This window comes from Chlamydotis macqueenii, chromosome 1, assembly GCF_036417535.1.
Source record: "Chlamydotis macqueenii isolate bChlMac1 chromosome 1, bChlMac1.mat, whole genome shotgun sequence".
NCBI lineage: Eukaryota > Metazoa > Chordata > Aves > Otidiformes > Otididae > Chlamydotis > Chlamydotis macqueenii.
This window is the reverse complement of record NC_141556.1, coordinates 55,074,699-55,092,907: the sequence shown is the minus strand read 5'-3', so window position 1 is coordinate 55,092,907 and position 18,209 is coordinate 55,074,699. Positions and strand designations below refer to the sequence as shown.

The window sequence follows — 18,209 nt, the reverse complement described above, 5'->3', positions numbered from 1 at the left end:
CAGGCCTCTCTCCCTCTCCTGATACGGACTATAACAGCGTGTCAGGAGTTGTGATCTCAGCTTTTGCAGTTTTGCCCAGCAGAGTATGTTCTCTGGGTGTCGGTGCACCTTTTTGCAGATGATAGAATCATAGAATCATAGAATCATAGAATCACATGGTTGGATGGGACCTATAAGATCATCTAGTCCAACCGTCTTCCCACTACCATTGCTGCCACAGCTACTAAACCATATCCTGTAGCTTCTCATCAAGCCGCCTCTTGAACACTGCCAGGGACGGAGACTCCACCACCTCCCTGGGCAGGCACATGAAGGACATGTGTGCACCTGCACAGAGAGGCAAGGGTTTGTTTTCTAATACTGATGGAAGATGTTTTCCAAAAGGCCGACCCAGGCCAGATCTGCACCTGTTGCTTCATGGGTGTGCTGCCTCTGCTTAGATCTTAGAGCATGGGACTTGTATGAACCGTCAGCTGCGCAGATGCATAGCAAGACCTGCCTGTCCCTGCTCTGTTAACTGCTGAGCGCAATTTACCTTCTCTGTTTCCAAGTCAGGGCTGTGTCTGGGTGGTCAGTGTTGTGCCAGTCCCAAAAGGGATTCAGTTCTAGTGGCTAGTGTTGTGTGTCGTGCCACCGGAATTCTGGAAGTGACTCTCTCAGCTCATATTGATCCTTGAAGTGCAGTCATTTAGTGGCTTATAAACCTGTTGCTTGGCTTCATCAGTACCTTACTGGCTTGTTGTGCTATGATGTGCAATCCAGAATCCTTCTTGCACCAGAGGTGGGGAAAGAAACTGCAGACAGAAGTGGCAAATGGAATTGGTTAAAGGATGCTTCACTATTTCTGATCTTCAGCATTTCTAAGCTTCAATGTTCTAATCTTCTGAGGGGGAAGGAGAGGGGATAAGAGGAAAACTCACTTCTCTTGCGGCTTTCTGCTGCTCACTATAGCTGAAGCTGCACAAAGCATCTTGGAGGCCCTTGTAAGAGAGCCTTTGGCCTTTGTGGCTGTGACTGTGAGCTGATACCAGGCTGCCTCCCCAAGCCTGCAGTTTTTTAGAGGGGAACAATGGCTCTGAGAAATGGATACATTCATCTCAGGCTGATGTTAATAGTGAGGACTTGTCTGGCCATAGCAAGCTTGCGTGGTGTCGTAGTTCAGCCCTGATCAGGACCAGACTACGCAGTCTGTCTCTCGCTCCCCCCACCCTCCGAGAGAATAGGAGGAGATGATATAAGAAAAAACAGCTCAAGGTTTGAGATAAGGACGGGGAGAAATCCTTAAAGTTACCGTCATGGGCAAAACAGACTCGACTTGGGGAAAACTATTCATTTATTTCTAAAATTAGCAGGAGAATGAGACAGGGAACAAGATAACCTCCCCCCACCCCTCCCTCTTCCCGGGCTTAACATTATCTCTACTACCTTCCCCTCCCGAGCGGCACGGGGCCGGGGGAAAGGGAATGGGGGTCGCGGTCAGTTCATCACGCGTTGTTTTACGCCGCTGTATCATCGTCAGGGGAAGAACTCCTCGCATTCCTCCTCTGCTCCAGCGTGGGGTCCCTCCCACGGGCCACAGTCCTTCGTGAAACTGCTCCGGCGTGGGTCATCTCTTCCACGGGGTGCAGTCCCTCCAGAACAGCTGTCCCAGCGGGCCCTCCACAGGCCACAGCCTCCTTCAGGCCTCCACCTCCTCTGGCGTGGGGTCCTCCACGGGCTGCAGGTGGATCTCTGCCCCTCCGTGGACCTCCATGGGCTGCAGGGGGACAACCCGCTCCACCATGGTCTTCACCACGAGTTGCAGAGGAATCTTGGCCAGGAGCCATATTACTCCTCCCCCTCCTTCTTCACTGACCTTGGCATCTGCAGCCGTTCCTCACAACAGGCTGGCAGACGTCTCTCAGGATCCTTTTTACATCTTATTCACTTCTCATCTCCTCTCCACTTCTTGCAGCCGGGCTGGGCCGAGTTGGGCCCAGTCTGCTGCCCGGCGGGAGGCCAGAGGGTGAGGCCTGCAAGGCCCATGAGGCTCGCGCCTCCCCCTCTCTGCCCCCCGCTCAGCTGCTTCACATCTTCTCCTCCTCTTTTTTCCTGTTTTCCCCTACTTAAATACGTTATCGCAGAGGCGTTATCACGGGACATTCTGCTACCAATTGGCTCGGCCTTGGCCAGCAGCAGGTCCGCCCTAGGCCCGGCTGAGTCCACTGAACAAAGGGGAGCGACTTCTAGCAGTTTCCTACAGAAGCTGCCACCTTAGGCCCCCCCTCACTAACAAAACCAGAACTCGTGGTAACTATGTTACTGCTACCGGCTTTAGCAGAAGTCTGTGGGTACACATGGGTCATGGATGGTAGGCTGTTAAAGGCTTTGGCTTGTCAGTTCTTAGGCAAGTAACCACTGCCACCCCGTTGCAGGAAGTACTCCTAGCTCTCCTATTGAACGTTCCTCTCTTCAGAAGATGGTTTGAAGGATTCAGCCCTGTGGTCCTTATGCCCGCCCTCCCATGCCAACTCTCTGCCTTACTGAAGAGCTTGAACCTTTCTGGGGCTCTATGAGGCTTTATGCCATCGCTGCTGGATGGCTGCTCTGTGAGGGAAACAGTGCATTGCAGACTGCCCTCTCACCTTTCCTCTTTCCTCTAGTTCCCAAGCCCCTAACCTCTCCTGCCACCTTCACTCATGTTGTAGTTCCTACCCCTGGGCTCTCTGCAGGCTTCCCACCTTGAGCAGGCAGGGCCAGATTCTTGTCACTGCCGGCTTTCGGCTGCTTGGCTCCTCACTCTTGCTGGCTGGCTGTGTGGCTAAGGTACAGCCATGTTTGGTGATGGCTGTTCTTGCTACTCCATGTGCTCGCCAGTCTGCCAGCCACGTGTCAGAGGGCCTGTAGGGAGCAGTGAGAGCAAGACAGACAGACAAGCTGCACTGTGGTTTGGAAGCTGTGTGAGCTGGCAACTGGTGGTGAGTGAAACTTGAGGGCCCAATGATGTGACTCTCCCTTCTGGGAGATTCCTGAAACCCTGTTGCTGTTCTCTTGTTTTTCAATGGCCATCATGGGGTAGTGTCTAAGGACTGAAAGTATGTAAGGGAGCTTTTTGCCTGATCCATACCAGCACTGTTTTTTCTCTTCTACTTCATTCTCCTCTAGGTTCACCAGACACTCTCTCTAGACCTAACAGAAGTCCTGAATGCAGTCATCTTCCGGAAGAAGAAGCCAATCCTGCTGTTAGGTATTTTTCATCTGTTACAGGGATTTGACTGGAAGCTAGTACAGTGCTACAGGCAACAGGGGAGAATGGGTGACTGTGGGATGAAATGATGCAGGTGCTGGTGGGCATCTGGAAGCTTCGGTCCATTTGGCTTTGGGAGTACATAACTGGTGGTGAGAAAGGGCAAAAGGGAACTGTCTGGAGTTCTGCTGTGTTTGGGCAAATCTTCCTTGGAGGTTGGTTGTGACCATGTGGCACTGAGCGTGAACTGGGATAGTGTCTCACAGGGAGGAGACAAACAAGGGAACTCGTGTTGCCATTCCTGCCTGCAGCTGTCAGCAGCTGCTGGACAACTCCAGTGGGCCCTTGAGCCCAAATTTTCTCTCCTCACCCTTTCCCATGCTGCTGCATAGGCACCAACACACTGGGCAAGGGAGAGGAAAACACTGACACACATGCTAACAAGTGGCTCCCTGTCTAGTGAGCATCATGCAGTTCCTGAGAGCTGTCCTGCGACAGAACTTCTCCTCCTCTCTGCTGGTGATTGTCAGCCAAAACACAGCGCAAGGTGCTACGCAACCACAGTCGTCATCGCTGCAGGATGCTGCCTTGCACCCCCTTGCCATGTGGCAGGTCTCCTCGCTTGTTGTCAGTCTGCAGAACCTTTTGGTGCATGTTCAGTTGCAGGTATATAAAATACGACTTTTGGAACAACACTAGTGTTGTTGGGCTTCAAGCAGGTACACTAACCCGAGGAGAAACCACCCTGTTGCAGAACCTAAGAGGCTGTGGTTTTTTTTTTCCTTCTGCCTGCATTTTCCACCCCTTACAGACATGTGAGGAGGAGGAGGGAAAATGCTTTTGCTGCAGCATGGCGCAGTGAGAAATAAGGTAAATCAAGCTATGCGGTACTCTCTGCTGCTGAACTGGTTAGCTGAAATTCTGTGTGCTAATGATGATTTCTGTTTTCTCATCTCCTGCTCTGCAGAGATGCCACACCCATAGGGACAGAGGAGGGGAAAGTGTAACAAATCCCAGTCCCTTCCCCATGCTCCTGACAAGGTGCTTTGGAGGGTCGTACATCAGCGTACATTTAACTTGCTCAAGTGATGTTGGTCTCCAGGGGATGAAACACCAGTTTACATTTAACTTTCTTGAGTGATATTGGGCTCCCATCTTTATTCTTTGGAGGTTGATACTTAATTTTTTTTTTAGTCTCAGAATAAGTAGTTGTGCCTTTGTCTGACTCCTTGATGTGACAGATAATTTGCAGCACGTTACATCCCGGGGAGGAGATGAAGGGTGTTATTTTCCTGTGCTGCATGCTCTTCAGATCCTGCCACTTTATGAATTTTCCTCTTGCAATAGCTGTTGACTGTTTTGGTTTTTTTTCCCCTCTTGGTATTCCAGAAAGACTTCCTGCTCTCTCAAGCAGTGGTTGCCTGCCTGGAAACCTTAGTGGAATACCTGTATGTGAAGAACCAAGATGCTGGTAAAGTCTTCCTGCTCTTTCTTCTCTTGGATTTCCCTCCTGCAGTGATTTTGAGCTCTTTGATCTCCATCCAGTAGTGCCCTGGAGCAGATGCTTAATGAGTTTATGCCCAATAACAAGAATTATTTGTACGCCTAAAGTTAATTATGTGCTTTGTGGGATGAAATCACAGTGCCTGGCACCCCTGCAGGTGTGAGCCCTCACTTTGGCTCTGGACACCAAGATGCTTTCCAGAAGGAAAAAAGCCATTCCCCACCCCCCCATATGGTAGGAGCGAAAGATTTAGGAATGGAAGGAGTATAGGAATAGTCTTTCACTGCCGGGCCAATTGTAGCAAACCTTTGGACCATAAATGTAGGGGAGGGAGGATCTGAATATGATGTGTATTCCACACGAACAGCGTTGGTCACTGTTTGGCCCTGAGGGAGGAGAAGGGAGAACAGGGTACTAGGCAGCCTTAGGGAATGGAAGCTGGAAATTCTAGATTTCCAGAGGCAAATGCAGACCTTGGTTTCTGGAGTCCATGTCAGACCTAATGTGTATCATGTTAGCAGTGTAAAATAATATGACAGCCTTGTACAGTCGGGGGGAAGAATAGACCCTTCTGCTTATTGTCAGCTTCCTGCCACAAAGTCCAGGTGCTGGCTCTGATCTTAAAACAGACAGAAAGTTCTCTGTGCCCTGACCGGTTCAATTCTGTCATTTAAACACTGAGAGAGAAGGGGATGGAGTGAATGAACACGAGACAAAAGGGATACTGGTGGGAGAGTGGAAGCGACTGAATGGAGATTTAATACTGCAGGTGAATGACAGCCCATAGCTGAAGGGAGGCCATTAAAAGGCTGGGTTAAAAAAAAAAAAAAGAAAAGGTGGCATATTATGGAGAGGCTCTGCTGATTTGGGATTAAGCTAATGAAATGCTGCTTCAGCAACTGCTGAACCTGTCACTTTGGCTGCCTAAATTCTTGCTGTGGTGCGGAAGTTCATAACAGGAGTCTCCTTATTCCAAGCAGAATGAGGGTCATAGCTAGGTTTGACGGAAAGATGTGAGAGCACTGCAGAGAGTGGCCTGGACTCTGCCGCTAGGAGCTGCCTCATTTCAGGTTTCTAAAACCCTGTCTTGGTCCAGAGATTTTTCCAGATGTGCAGAGCAGGCTCAGTGCACAGTGCTGGTACTTTCTCATTTCCACCAGCTAAAATATACCCCCCCAACATCTTACATTTTTTTTTTAGTGTTGTTTTCCCATAGAAAATATTCTTATAGTGGTAACAGGGAGGTTATGTGACTGCCAGTGGAAAAGGGACCTTTCTAAAACTCTGGTGAGTTGTCCTGGTGTAACAAGCTGTATCAGCTACCTTGTTGTAATTGTCCATCCCATGCAATAAATACATCCTAACTGGCAATAAATACGAAGTTATAACACCGAACTTTAGCGTTCAGTGAGAGACTTCACGCTGTCACATATAGTGACCTTGAGCCTTCCCTCTGTTTATGGTATATGCTCCTTATTAAGAACATTTTCTCTACAGGTTGTTTGCATTGCTGCCATCAGCCTGGCTGGTCCCCTTAATATGCTCTCTGATGCAGATCCAGGCTCGGTTTGTGCAAGCTTACGTTATAGGGCTTTCTTCATTCCCTGAAGCGTATTCTGCAGCTAAATAAAACCCATGGTCAGGAAACTTGTCCTCATATTGAAACCAGAGGGTATTATTTTTAAAACCCTGGGCTAAAGATATCCCCTTACTATTTTATGACATGCACCCCAGGAGGAGGTTTCTGTTCCTGTACCAGCACGAAGATGGACAAAATGTATTTTCTGCTTTAAGAAGCTATTAAGTTTTTGTCCTTATGGCTAAAATCTTGCCTGAAGACTGACAGATTAAAAAAGCAAGTAGGAACAGAGCAAAATATCCCCTTAGTGTTTCACAGCGTGGGGTCTAGAAGAGAAAACTTAGGGTCAGTATTGAAGACTGTCTTTATCCGGGTCCAGCCTGTCACTTGGCCGATTTTAAAGCTGTCTTTGATTGGCTTCTCCTTCTCTGCCAGCTCTACATGTTGCTTCACAGCCCTGGCACCGATTCCTGCTCTTCACGCTACTCAATGGGGGCCAGAAGCCCTTTCTGCAGCCAGAAGTTCTCAGGCTGATGACTTTGGTGAGCAGGGGAAGGGCAGGCTCTTCTCTGTTTTTTTCCAGTATGTTGGTACAGTGCATGTGGGTCGGTTTTTGGAACTTCCTCCCTACACACACACACAATCTCAGATACTGCTGCGGCTTTTTCTGTCACTATATTCATGTCCCGTAATAATGATACTTTCAAGTCAACTTCCCTTCCACACCCTGCAGAAACTGACTGCTGTTGGTGAGCACGGCTTGTTCTTCTGGTGTTCATAGCATTTATTTATATCATCTAGGACCCCTGGGGAGGAGAGGGGAAGCCTACAGAGAACATGCAACTGCTGTTGCCAGTCAAGGAGCTTGCTGTGGCTCTCTGGAGAGCAAGAGCTCTGCTTGGCATCGCAGCTCATCTCCCTGTCTTTGGCCTTACAGATCTGACTTTTCAGGGCAGGGAGTTACTGCAATCAGCTACCCTGATGTACCTGGGGCCTGTGAGCAAGAGAGGGAATGTCGTCCTACCCAGCAGAAATGCTGAAGATAAAGCTCTTATGGCAGTGGATCAGAGGAAGGGGTTATTAATATGAACCTTCCCGCTCCAAGTACATGATGGGTCTGTGAATCTTCACGTTTTCACTTTTTAAAGGTTACCTGGTTCATTTCAGTTCCTTGCTGACAGTATCCAAAATAAGTCTGGTTATAAATCAGAGCACTGTCAACACGGATAGTTGCACTGGTTCTATTAGAAGTGATATAAAAATCAGGCCTGTGGTTAAGGTGCTGCAGCATACCGTTACGTAGAAGAGGTCTTTCCAGGAGATGAGTCACTGTTGGAATCTGGGTCTTTCACTATTTAATGCCTCTGTTTTTCCCTTTGTTCAAGTTTCTGAGACATCAGAGCAGCAATATTATTTCTCAAAAAGAAATTAGCCAGGTTCTCCAAGAGGCAGCAGAAGCCAACTTAGCAGAGCTGCCTGAGGCCGTGTCTCGTGCTCTTCACCTCTTCCTTTGTCAGGTAAGAAAGCGGTGACAGCCTAGGAAAATGAGAAGGGAATCCCTGGGGGATTACTTTAGCCTTTGATGGGGAGCCATAAACTCCCTTTGAGGAGGTTACAGTAAGATGAAGAAGAATGCTGCAGCTGCTAGCTTGGCCTACTGCCTTGAGTGATGTGCGGTGAAAAGTGAAAGCGAGCAGTGGCAGCAGCTGTCTAAACTGTGCTGTCAGTATTGTCGTGGGCGGCCCCTTGATTCCCCCCCAGATCAAAGTTTGAAGGTCTGACTGCTCTGTGTGAGGGTAGGGAGGGAGGGAGGTATGAAGGAACAAGCCCAACAGTTTCCTGATGGTCTGGAAATGATTCTTTCTCCTGACTGCTCAGATTCAGAGCAGTGACTTCCAGGTGGAGCAAGTGCAGTCAGGGACCATTCAGACCTTGCTGGAGCGCCTCCTGGAACAGAGGGCCACACGTGTAAAACATCAGGACATTGTGTATCCTTTTGCTGGGCCTTTGATTGGTGATGCTCACGAGGGTGGAAGGGGTAACAGAGGTGGAAGCCATACTTAATCTTCTCCCTCTCCCCTTCTTCCAGCTCAAGGCAAACAAAAGTGGGAAAACTGATAGGTTGCTACTGTTGCCTAACTTTGGGATGAAAGACTTAATCATCCCCAGATTTGAGAAGAGATTTGGGAAACGAGGAGATATTTGGGATGAAAGATGGGTCTCTCTGCTGGAATTACATTCACCTGTACGGCAGAGATGGTCTGAAGAAAGCGGAGCAGGTCAGGGAGGCTGTGACTTCAAAGCAGTAACAATCCCCGTATTGATTTCCCTGGAGGATGAACAATCACTTAACCTCTGTCTGTGTGCTGACTAGAGCCAGTAGGCCCATGGAGCTGTGGAAATCCAAATATGACTTGAGCACTTCAAAGTGCAGCGAGTACTCAGAAACTGCTGAGTGGAGTTAACAAATTTTGTTCTGCTTAGAGGCCCTTGCTGAGAACTGAATCCTCCTCTTCTCCGTGGATGTGAGGCAAGGGCCGCCCCCCAATTACTTGTGGAGAAAGAGGGAGCCTGATGCAGTATTTGTTTATTTCTCAAACTGCCTGCTTTGGCCTTCCTGTTTTCATCACGCCGCATTGCCTCAGACAGGTAGCAGTGATGGAAGTGGCCCTGGCAGTGATTTCCTGTTGCAGTGGTGACTTCCTCCACTGTGGGACGCTGTCATCAGCCTTGTGCAGGGTATGTGGTGCGTGAGGTGTTTGTTTTCTGTGAGGAGTAGCTTGTCCTCATGCTTGGCCCCTCCACTGCTGTGTGGAGGGATGCTCAGAGTGCAAGTTGTCCAGGTGGAAACCATCCAGCCCCAGGAAGTTCCTCTCCACTGCCCTCGCTTGTCTTTACAGGAGTGAGGGAAGGTGGACAGGAGGCCTTGTTACATTGCCAAAGTAGCTTCTCATTTCTGGCTTTTCTATGTATGAAAAAACCTTCAAGTCACAGAATCATAGACTAGTTTGGGTTGGAAGGGACCTTTAAAGTCTAACCCCCCTGCAAGGAGCAGGGACATCTCCAACAAGACCAGGTTGCTCAAAGCCCCGTCCAGCCTGGCCTTGAATGTTTCCAGGGATGGGGCATCAACCACCTCTCTGGGCAACCCGTTCCAGTGTTCCACCACCCTCATTGTGAAAAAAAAATTTCCCTTATATCAAGTCTGAATCTACTTCCTTCTGTTTTAAAACCATTACCCCTTGTCTTGGTTGTTAGGAAAGGTTTTGGATACAGTCAAAGAGCAGCAGTGGTGGCTGCCTGAACAGGATAGTCATGAGCACAGAAAACAAAATCCTCTGGTCAGAAACAAGCTTTGATATCAGTTTTGTCAAGAAAGGACTTTCTTCAGGTTCACCCACACTGGTGTTTCTCACACACGTTGGGAGGGGCATTCCATGGCTTGGAGGAGTGTTGGTTTAGTGAAGAAAACCTCCTGTCAGCCATGTGTCAACTGTGGGAATTCCCGTAGCCTGCTGGACTTTCAGCCATGCCTTCTTGCCTTTGGTTTCCGCTCATGCCATCGAATGACAGATGCCTAGGAAGTGTGGCAGTGTCTCTCTCACACATTGGAGACTGAAATGAGAAGATTCGGTGCAGGCAGCAGAGGAACAAGGCCAGGATGGAACAGAAGACCCCGTCCTGCCTTTTATTCCCAGTGAGTAATAGAAGATGGACAAAAGGAAGTAATTTGTAGCTCATTTTCAGAAAAAGCTTTGTTGAAAACCATTTATAAAGGCTGGTTACTGAAATGGCTCCTCATCTCCTTTTCTGTGTGGGATGAAGCTTGGTCGTTGCTCTTCAGTTATCAAAATACAGAGGTGTTGCGGGGCTCAGCCGGGACCCCTGGGGATGCAGATGGGGAAGAGAAAGCTTCTTCCCATAACCGGGTGATCCTCGAGGCTGCAGCCCCTGACCCCCCCCTTGCCCTCCAAACCCTCTAAGCGCCCCTTTAATTAACGGGGTTCCTTCCCTCGCACAGCCGAGGGAAACCCTCCCGCAGCGGGAGCAGCCCCGGGTTGGGGGGCAGGCGCCAAGGCCGGCTCCCCAGCCCCTCCACCGCTTGCGGGATCGCCGGCGGGGCCGGTGTCGGGGCCGGGGCGGGGCGGGAGCTCAGGAAGTGACGGGGCGGGGCGGGGCGGGGCGGGGAAGCGGCAGCGGCGGCAGCGGCATGGCAGCGCGGCGGGCGTGAGGCAGCGCCGATCCGGTACCGGCAGCCGGCCCGCAGGTGAGGCGCGGGGTAGAGGGGGAGGCAGACCCGGGAGGGAAGGCGGTGCAGGCCGGGTGGCCCCGGGGGTGCCTCGCTGGACTCTGCGGTTTTACCGGTACCCGAAGGGGCTCTTCCCGCTCCTCGCCCCCTCTCTCCCGCCGGAGCCCCGCGTTATCCCCTTGGCGCGGCTCTGGGTGGGCTTCCCCGCAGCGCGGCCGGGGTCCTCTCGCCAAATCCCATTTCCACCCCCCGTTCCCCTGCTACTGCCGCTGGTTTCAGCGGTGCTGGAAGGAGAATCCCCGTCTCCCTGTGCCCGCAGCCGGCCGAGCCCCTCGGGGAGCTGCTGACCCCCTCCAGCGGGATTGCAGGCACGGAGTGGGGGGGCTGGGACGTACCCCTCCCCAGTGGAAATCACAGCAGCTCGCTGGTTTCGGTCGGGGCTGCCTAACCCCGGCTGGCAGCCGTCCCTACCGTACCATGAGGTCTGGTTTTGGTGGTTTTGGGACTTCTGAGGTAAGGAGATGTAAACGGGTGTCGTGGTTTCGCTGAAGCACCTGATCCTGTAAGCCCGGTCTAGAAATGCCCTGGCGGAAGAAGTCTGGGCAGCCTGCGTTTTGCTTCTGAAGCTTTTGGTTCAGCTGTGACAAGAGACGAATCCTCCGAGAGATGAATCCTCAGGTTGACAGAGGAGCGGCTTGGGGATGGATTCCTGGGGCGAGGAGTTTTCATTCCTTGTTTTGCCACCGTCCGCTCCCGGGGCAAGCTGGCTGATGATACTTTCCCCCCCTGCATTTCAGTGCCCTGCGGAGGGGAAGGGAGGTCCTGCAAAAGTCCCTCCTGGGAACTGAAGTGCGGCGCTGCCTTGTGAGCTCATTAAGCGAATAAATCTCGTGGATGCTCAGTTCAGACGGGGCTCCTGCAGGAGAATTTATAAAGTCATTAAAAACATTTTAATGGAAAGTACTAACCATCTATAACGTAGCATCTGTTGTTGTGTCTTTGGAAAAACACATCTAAATTAAGAGGATGGGAGACAGCGAGACAGACTGGTGGGCTTTCTGCTGAAGCAACCAGCTGGCCAGGGCTGCGAGGGAGCGCTGGTGGAAACTCCTTCCCATCTGTAGCATCAGGCCAGGCCCTGGCTCCCCAGGCTGCTCTGGGAGCGCGGGGCAGAGCCAGGTTTGGCAGGGATCGGTTCGAGGAGGAGCAGGCAGGGAAGAGAGGAGCAGCTCTGCGGTGTTTTCGTCTCATCTCGTCCCACAGCGAGTGTTAAGACATGAGGGAGGGTTTGTGGGGAAAGCATGGAAGAGCATCTGCAAGAAGCTTTGGCGTCCCTGTGCTTACACAGTCCGACCTGGAGAGGAGGGAACGTCCTCTGTGATTAAAATGAGGCGAAATGGGCAAAGTGGCGAAGGGAAATTAGCTCAAGCTGGTCCCACGTGGCACCAGCAGCTTTGCTTTTCCTGTGGGTGAAGGCAACTTCATTTTCACTGAGGTGTTTCCGCCCTGATGGACGACGTCTGTCAGTAGCTTTAATGTGAGAATGAGCCTCAGCGGGGAAGGAGTCACACAAAAAGGCAATGGGCTTCTGGTATGGCGTGGTTCTCCAGTCTTCTCCTTCCGACCTTGTCCCATGGCGCAACCCGTAGGGCTGCTGCAGGAGGATTTGTAAAGTTGTTAAAAACTTTTTTATTGAAAACGCTAAACATCCACACCGCAGCGTCTGCTGTCGTGTCTCTGGAAAAGCCTGTCTCCGTTCTGAGACTTCGTCCGACAGCCATGCCTCGCTCTGCTGCCGCCTGAGCAGCTCTTTTTGCAGCTCAGCGTCTTCCTCCTTGGAGCTGCCACAGGGCATCCTCCGTCCACCCGGCTCCCATGTCGGAAGTGGGGGGACGCGGGAGCCCCTGCTCTGCCCAGGCATGCTGGTGCTGCTGTGGGCAGAGTGGCAGAGCTGTTGTGGGCAGTGTTTCTGCTCTGGGCCTTTCAGCCTGGTCTGGAGGCCACCGGCTGCCTCCAGGGTCTCTCTCCGATTCTCCGTGAGCTCGGCAAAGAGCCAGCCTGGTCCTGACGGCTGCGTTTCTGATCCGAGGGGCGAACAGGAGCCCAGGTGCCGGGGCAGTCACAGTTTGTGCTTTTGAGTTGTTGCTCTTCCTCCTCCCTGAGAACCCGTGAGGGAGCGAAGAGCTCTGGGGGGCTCTGCAGAGGGGGGACCTGCACCCCGTGGTGGTTTTTGGCGGGGTGAAGCAGTCTCTTGGAAGCTGAACCAAGCTGGTGGGTCGAGCAGAGCGTCTACTTGCCCAGCCTGGAGAATTTCTCCTTGCAGCTTTAGCTTGCTGGTGTGCTTTGCAGCCTTCAGGGTGTCTGGAACGTGCCTTCAGCCTCACACCACAGCGGGCAGAGGGGACAGACCCCAGGCCTGGCGTGGGATCCTTGTGCTGCTGTCCTGGTTTCTCATCGCCTCCGAAACGTGAGCCGTGACGCTGAGCCCGCAGAGGGGGCAGCCGCGTCTTCCGCTGTAGCGCTGGTTGTAGTTACCCTAATCCGTTCCCTTCCAAGGGCGCTGCCTTTTGCAAAGCGCGACAACAAAATAATGCAGAGGGTGTCTCGTGTTTGCCCGACGCCATTTCCCTGCCTGTGCCGGGGGTGCGAGGGCGCTTGGCTCAGCCGTGGCTGGAGATGTGTGGTGGGACTGGGAGCTGCTGCTGATTTCTTGCAGGGTGGAGAAGAGTGGTGCTGCCCACTGCCTTGTTCACAGGTCTGAGGTTGAAAAAATTGTGTTTGTTTAAAAAAGAAAAACAGCAAGATTTGGTGTGAAGAAGGGATTTGTTTCCGTTCCAGTGTTAGGGCGTCGCAGAGAGGGGCTCGGCTGGGCAGGCGCACTCAGGCTGAGGAGGGGAGTGGGGCGGCGGGGTCAGGGCACCTCTGGTGTCCTTACACATGTGCTTTTCCCTCGGGAGCAGGAGGAGGCTCGAGGGATGCCTCTGAAGTTGCTGCTGCTGCTTCTGTAACTGCCGGTGGCCACTGCTCAGCTCCGCAGAAACCTCGTCCCTGCGGACAGGCCGCCTCAAGTCCCACTGCCTGGAGGCTGAGGTAGTGCTCTACTTTTCAAGGTCTAGGCTGTCCCAGGGACGAAGGTCCTCGTTTCGGAGGCAATGCACAGGTCCTCCTCAAGGATCTTCTCCTCTAGCCCCTCTTCTGCATGTTGGCTCTGTCTGAGGGACCTTTGTGGCCTGGAGCAGCTCTGTCCGACCACATCCCTCCGGAGCCGTGGGCTCTGCCTGGGGAGGGACGCGCTTGGGGTAGGGGGAGACTTACCACCAGGTCACCCAACTGCTGCTTTTCGGCGTGGGGCCTGCAGCTGGCACACAGCTTATAGTGAGGGGAAGGGTCCAGGTACCAGCACCCCAAGAGCTGAAGTGAGATGGCTGAGCTGGTCAAGCCTGGTGCTTGGAGGAGAGGTTGGACTTCAGTCCCTCATCGATCCCCCTCCTCCCTTTGGCCCTGCTGCTTTGCTTGCTGGGCTGCTGTAACTCGCAAACCCAGCACAAAATCTAGCTGTTATTTCAGGGAGAAAGGGGTAGGACTTTAATTTTTCTGCTGGGTCAGTGCTCAGTCAGATCCCTGGAGGCCCAGTGGGTGCCAGCCAGCAGGTAAGAGAGGAGGGGGAGACCAGGGCTTCCCTTGCCTGGGAGAGCGGCTGGCTGCAGCATCACCCCGTGGCCCTGTGCTGGCCACTATGGCCCTGTGCTGGCCACCGTGGCCCTGTTTGCAGGCAAGGACCCTGGTGCTGAGGACAACGTGCCATCGGTCCCCAGAGGCTCGTGTGACTTCTCCCCTTGGTAAGCCTCCTTGCTGGTCATTGGTTTTGTTGGTCCATTTTGTTCCAGGCTGTGGCGGCCGACATGGATTTTCTCTTCGTCTGCCCCTTTCTGCTGGTGCTGCTGCTGTCCCGGGGCAGCTTGGCAGACCTGGAGAAGCAGAGGGTGGACTCTGGCTTGGAAATCTGTATCCTTCTCCGCAGCTTGGTCCCCATGCCCACTGTATGTGCTTGCGCCTGCTGGGGCTGGAGGGAGCTCGGGCACAGGGGGTCAGAGACCACGGAAAGGGGCACAGGCGTTGAAAGAGAAGAGGACCCACAGCTGAGGAGCAGTTGCCCCTTTACAAGGGCTTTAGCTGAGCTCCTGGGTTTCCTAACTTGTCTCAATGCAGGAGTGGAGACGACTTTTTCGGTGGCACCTGGTGTTCTCCTGAGTGAAGTACTTCTCCTTTCCGCTCCGTCGTGCCGGGCGCCGAGCACGTTTCCCAGTCTATTCCTGGGAGCGGCATGGCCAGCTGGGTGGCAGAGCACACCTGTGGGACTTGGGGCTTTGGAGTCGCTGGCAGGGATGACGGAAGAGGGCCTCTGGGCTTGTTGGCATTTATTGCCCATGAGGGGGTGGGCTAATGCAAGCCCTTTTTGGCACACAGCGGCATCCCCTGGTGAACAGGCAAAGTATGAAGAGAACCCCATGGAGAACTGGGGGGGCTGAGATGGTGCTGGGCAGAGGGGCAGAGCGGGAACGTGGTGGGAGTGTGCCGGCAGCGCCCTTGACGGTGGTGCAGATAAGAAGCTGTTTGAGGTGAAGCGCAAGGACCAGATGAACGCGCTGAAGAACCTGATTGAGCTCAACGACGTCAACCAGCAGTACAAAATCATCGACATCATGCTCAAGGGACTCTTCAAAGTGAGCCATGGCACAGGCCGCCCTCCAGGCTCGGTGGGGCCGGGGAGGTCTGGGGGGTGTCCCTGGGGTCAAAGAGAAGAGCTGGGTGGTCTTTAGGCCTCGCAGGGAGGATGCCGTGGGGCTTCAAAGTGGGGCGGCTGGTGCGGCACTGCCGGCGTAGGGGTAAGAGCCGGGACAGGGCAGTAACCAAGGGGTCTGGCAGGTGCTGGAGGACTCCCGGGCCGTGCTCATCGCTGCCGACGTGCCTCCTGATGGGCCTTTCCCTCAGGACGAGAAGATAAAGGATGGTAGGTCCTCTCCAGTCCTTACCCCACTCCCTTTTCCGTTGCTCCTGTGGATCGCCAACCGGCAGCAGGGTAGGGACAAAACCCCCATGTACCCAGACCAGACCCGGGCTGGTCCCTGTCTGTTGGAGACCCTGTTGCTGCCCCTCCGACTGGTTCGTACTGGGGACCCTACCCGTGCCTCCCCACCTCCCGGTGGGGCCGTAGGCACCGGCAGGACAGGGTGCCTGGTGCCGGTGTGCTGATGGGGGCGGGTGGCTGTCCCCACAGCCTACTCCCACGTGGTGGAGAACACCGCCTTCTTCGGGGACGTCGTCCTGCGCTTCCCCAAGATCGTGCACCACTACTACGACCGCAACTCCAACTGGAACAACCTCATCCGCTGGGGCATCGGCTTCTGCAACCTGACAGGCGTGTTCGAGCAGGGACCCCACTCCCAAGTCCTGGGGCTGGTACGGCTCCTGGTTGTCGTCCCCCGCCACCGTGTCTCCTGTCCACGGCTGGGGCTTGGGAGCAAGGGTTTTGGGGGAAAAAGGAGGGTGGGCAGGGGGAGCGTACCCCACATCTGAGGGATGTCCTAGGAATGGGGGATGAGCATGGAGGGGAGGAGGGGACCCTAGTCGTGGGGGGGGGTGTGGTGTGGGAGGCACCACTTCCCGACGTGGCCCGTTTGCTCCGCAGATGGCTCAGGAGCTGGGAATCAGTGAGAAATCACCCGATTACCGCAATCCCTTTAAAACGGACCACTCTGAGGTAAGATGGCAATGCCACCGCCTTGCCCCATGGGCTTCCCCATCCCTGTGGCGCCTTCAGGCAGCCAGCTGAGGAAGGGAACGGGTGGCTTGGTGGGGAACGGCCAAAAACCCCCCCAGCACAGAGGAAGCTTGGCTGAAAAGCCTGCATCAAACCCAGATGGGCTGCGCTTGGTTTTGGGTGCCCGGTGCCACCTCCTCCTGTGGCCACCTACGCCGTGGGACCCCATTCACCTGGGGATGCGTCCAACCTCAAGCCTCCCTGGCGTTCTGGGGCTTGTGCGATGGCTTCTGCGGGTTTGGGGGATGATGTGGCTCTGAGAGGCTGCAGGAGCTTCCCCCACACTCACCCCCCGTTCACCCCCCCGCCGTTGTCACCCCGCAGTTTTTCCCCAGCGCCGACACCTTCCAGAAGGCGCTGCGGGAGGAGGAGAAGCGAAGGAAGAAGGAGGAGAAGCGGAAGGAGATACGCAAGGGCCCACGCATCTCCCGCTCGCAGTCAGAGCTGTAGCGCGTGCAGGGGGACGCGGAGCCGCTGGCTCCCTCTCGGCGGCCTCAGGGCTGGTGCCCGGGGGTCCCCTTTCCATTGGTGCCGCGGGTTTTGTTTTGTTGCCTTTCCCTTTCGTTCGGCGGGGGCCGGGTGGCCCCTGCCAGTTGCGCCCCAGTGGGGCTGAGGGTATGGGGGAGCTGAAGCGGGGTACCCCTTCCCCAGAGCCAAAGCACAGAGGGGAAGGCAGCGGGGCCGTCCCCTGGGCTGGTTGGGGTGCTGCCACCCCTGGTGGGGTGGGGGGACAGGCTGCGGCCGAGCCCTGTGGGGGGACCCCACCCCCCCACAGCACAGGGTGCCCCGCACTGACTGTGCCTCCTCCGTCGTGGGTGGGTCGGGGAACGTGTCACGCCAAATGGCCTCGTGAGCGATGCTGCTTCTCTCAGTTTTTGGGGGGATTTTTTTTGATATTTTGCTCCTACCACAGTGCATCCCCGCGGGGAGGCGAACACACGGTGAGTTTTTGGGAAGGAGGGCCGTGTGCCTGTGGTGCCAGCCCTGCCGATGCTGGAGGGGAACCAACCCTGAACCCCTGCCAGCCTGTCCCGTGCACTGTCCTGCCCCGACCCTCCGTCCTGGGGTCGATCGTTTTCCCCAAATCCCCCCTGCTGAGGGGGACGGCAGGGCTGGGGTGGGGACGGAGCCCCTCCCGCAGGGCGTATGGGCTGAGGGGCTGCCCCGGAGTCCTGGCACGACCCCCCGCCTTCCTCCAGGGTGGCTGGTGGCCCCCCAAAAAAGTGGGTGCTTGGCACCAAGCCGGGGACACCGTGGCCTTCGGGAAAGGGGAAGCATCCCCAATTTTTAACCGCAAAGCCAGGGGATGGCAGCGGGTATGTTTTGTTTTTCTTGAATAAAGTTGACCTTTTCTTTTTTTTTTCTTTTCTTTTTTTTTTTTCCTCTTTTTTTTTTAAGTAAAAGAAGCCTGGCTCTTGCTCCTGTTCCTGGTGGGAGCGGGTGTCGGGTCTCGCCCCACGCGAGGTGAGGGTCCGTAGGGGGCTGCGGAGGGTCGGACACGCAAACCCCTTCCTCCAACCTCCGCCCGGCCCCCTACCCCGTCAGCCGGGCTGGGGGTGCCAGCTCCGCCCCTGCCGCGTTTTCTGTGGGGAGCCGGCGTCCCTCGTCCCGCTCCCACGCGTGTTCGCCGTGCGCAGGGCCGCTCCCCCGTCGGCACCGCCCCCTCCTCATGAATATTCTAATCAGGTGGGCGGGGCCCGCACATGCTAATCGCAGCTGCTGATCGCTGACGCGCCATCACCCCACGCGCCGCCGCCGCTGCCGATTGGCCGGGGGCGACCTGGTCTCATTGACAACAAACCGCGGGTGCGGGCGTGGGGGGGGGGGGAG

General features: G+C 54.6%; 2 protein-coding genes across 3 annotated transcripts in view; both read left to right on the top strand.

The window, feature by feature from the left end:
- Positions 1 to 10,045, top strand: part of MEI1 (meiotic double-stranded break formation protein 1) — a 40,460-nt gene extending 30,415 nt beyond the window's left edge. The window contains exons 25-31 of the mRNA XM_086745538.1: positions 3,145 to 3,226; positions 3,687 to 3,892; positions 4,616 to 4,697; positions 6,745 to 6,851; positions 7,695 to 7,826; positions 8,188 to 8,297; positions 9,883 to 10,045. Of these exons, the coding sequence (XP_086601664.1) occupies positions 3,145 to 3,226; positions 3,687 to 3,892; positions 4,616 to 4,697; positions 6,745 to 6,851; positions 7,695 to 7,826; positions 8,188 to 8,297; positions 9,883 to 9,928 (765 nt within the window). The 3' untranslated portion in view covers positions 9,929 to 10,045. The remainder of the gene's footprint in view (positions 1 to 3,144; positions 3,227 to 3,686; positions 3,893 to 4,615; positions 4,698 to 6,744; positions 6,852 to 7,694; positions 7,827 to 8,187; positions 8,298 to 9,882) is intronic.
- A 460-nt stretch (positions 10,046 to 10,505) lies between these two features.
- Positions 10,506 to 17,737, top strand: CCDC134 (coiled-coil domain containing 134). 2 transcript variants are annotated; one of them, XM_086751992.1, is made up of 8 exons: positions 10,526 to 10,576; positions 13,519 to 13,648; positions 14,446 to 14,563; positions 15,161 to 15,282; positions 15,485 to 15,569; positions 15,837 to 16,018; positions 16,248 to 16,319; positions 16,704 to 17,737. In XM_086751992.1, exons 3-8 carry the CDS (start codon positions 14,461 to 14,463, stop codon positions 16,827 to 16,829), a joined length of 690 nt encoding a protein of 229 aa, XP_086608118.1. In that variant the 5' UTR covers positions 10,526 to 10,576; positions 13,519 to 13,648; positions 14,446 to 14,460; the 3' UTR covers positions 16,830 to 17,737. The 2 variants fall into 2 exon arrangements, with proteins under 2 accessions (XP_086608128.1, XP_086608118.1); XM_086752002.1 differs by lacking the exon at positions 13,519 to 13,648 and having other exon boundaries at positions 10,506 to 10,576.
- The last annotated feature ends 472 nt before the right edge of the window (positions 17,738 to 18,209 follow it).

Bases quoted from the DNA above. Each gene is read 5' to 3' on its own strand.
- CCDC134 (XM_086752002.1), top strand. From the start codon at position 14,461: ATGGATTTTCTCTTCGTCTGCCCCTTTCTGCTGGTGCTGCTGCTGTCC. The intron at 14,564-15,160 runs GTATCCTTCTCC...ACGGTGGTGCAG, and splicing joins GGACTCTGGCTTGGAAATCT to ATAAGAAGCTGTTTGAGGTG. The intron at 16,019-16,247 runs GTACGGCTCCTG...TTTGCTCCGCAG, and splicing joins ACTCCCAAGTCCTGGGGCTG to ATGGCTCAGGAGCTGGGAAT.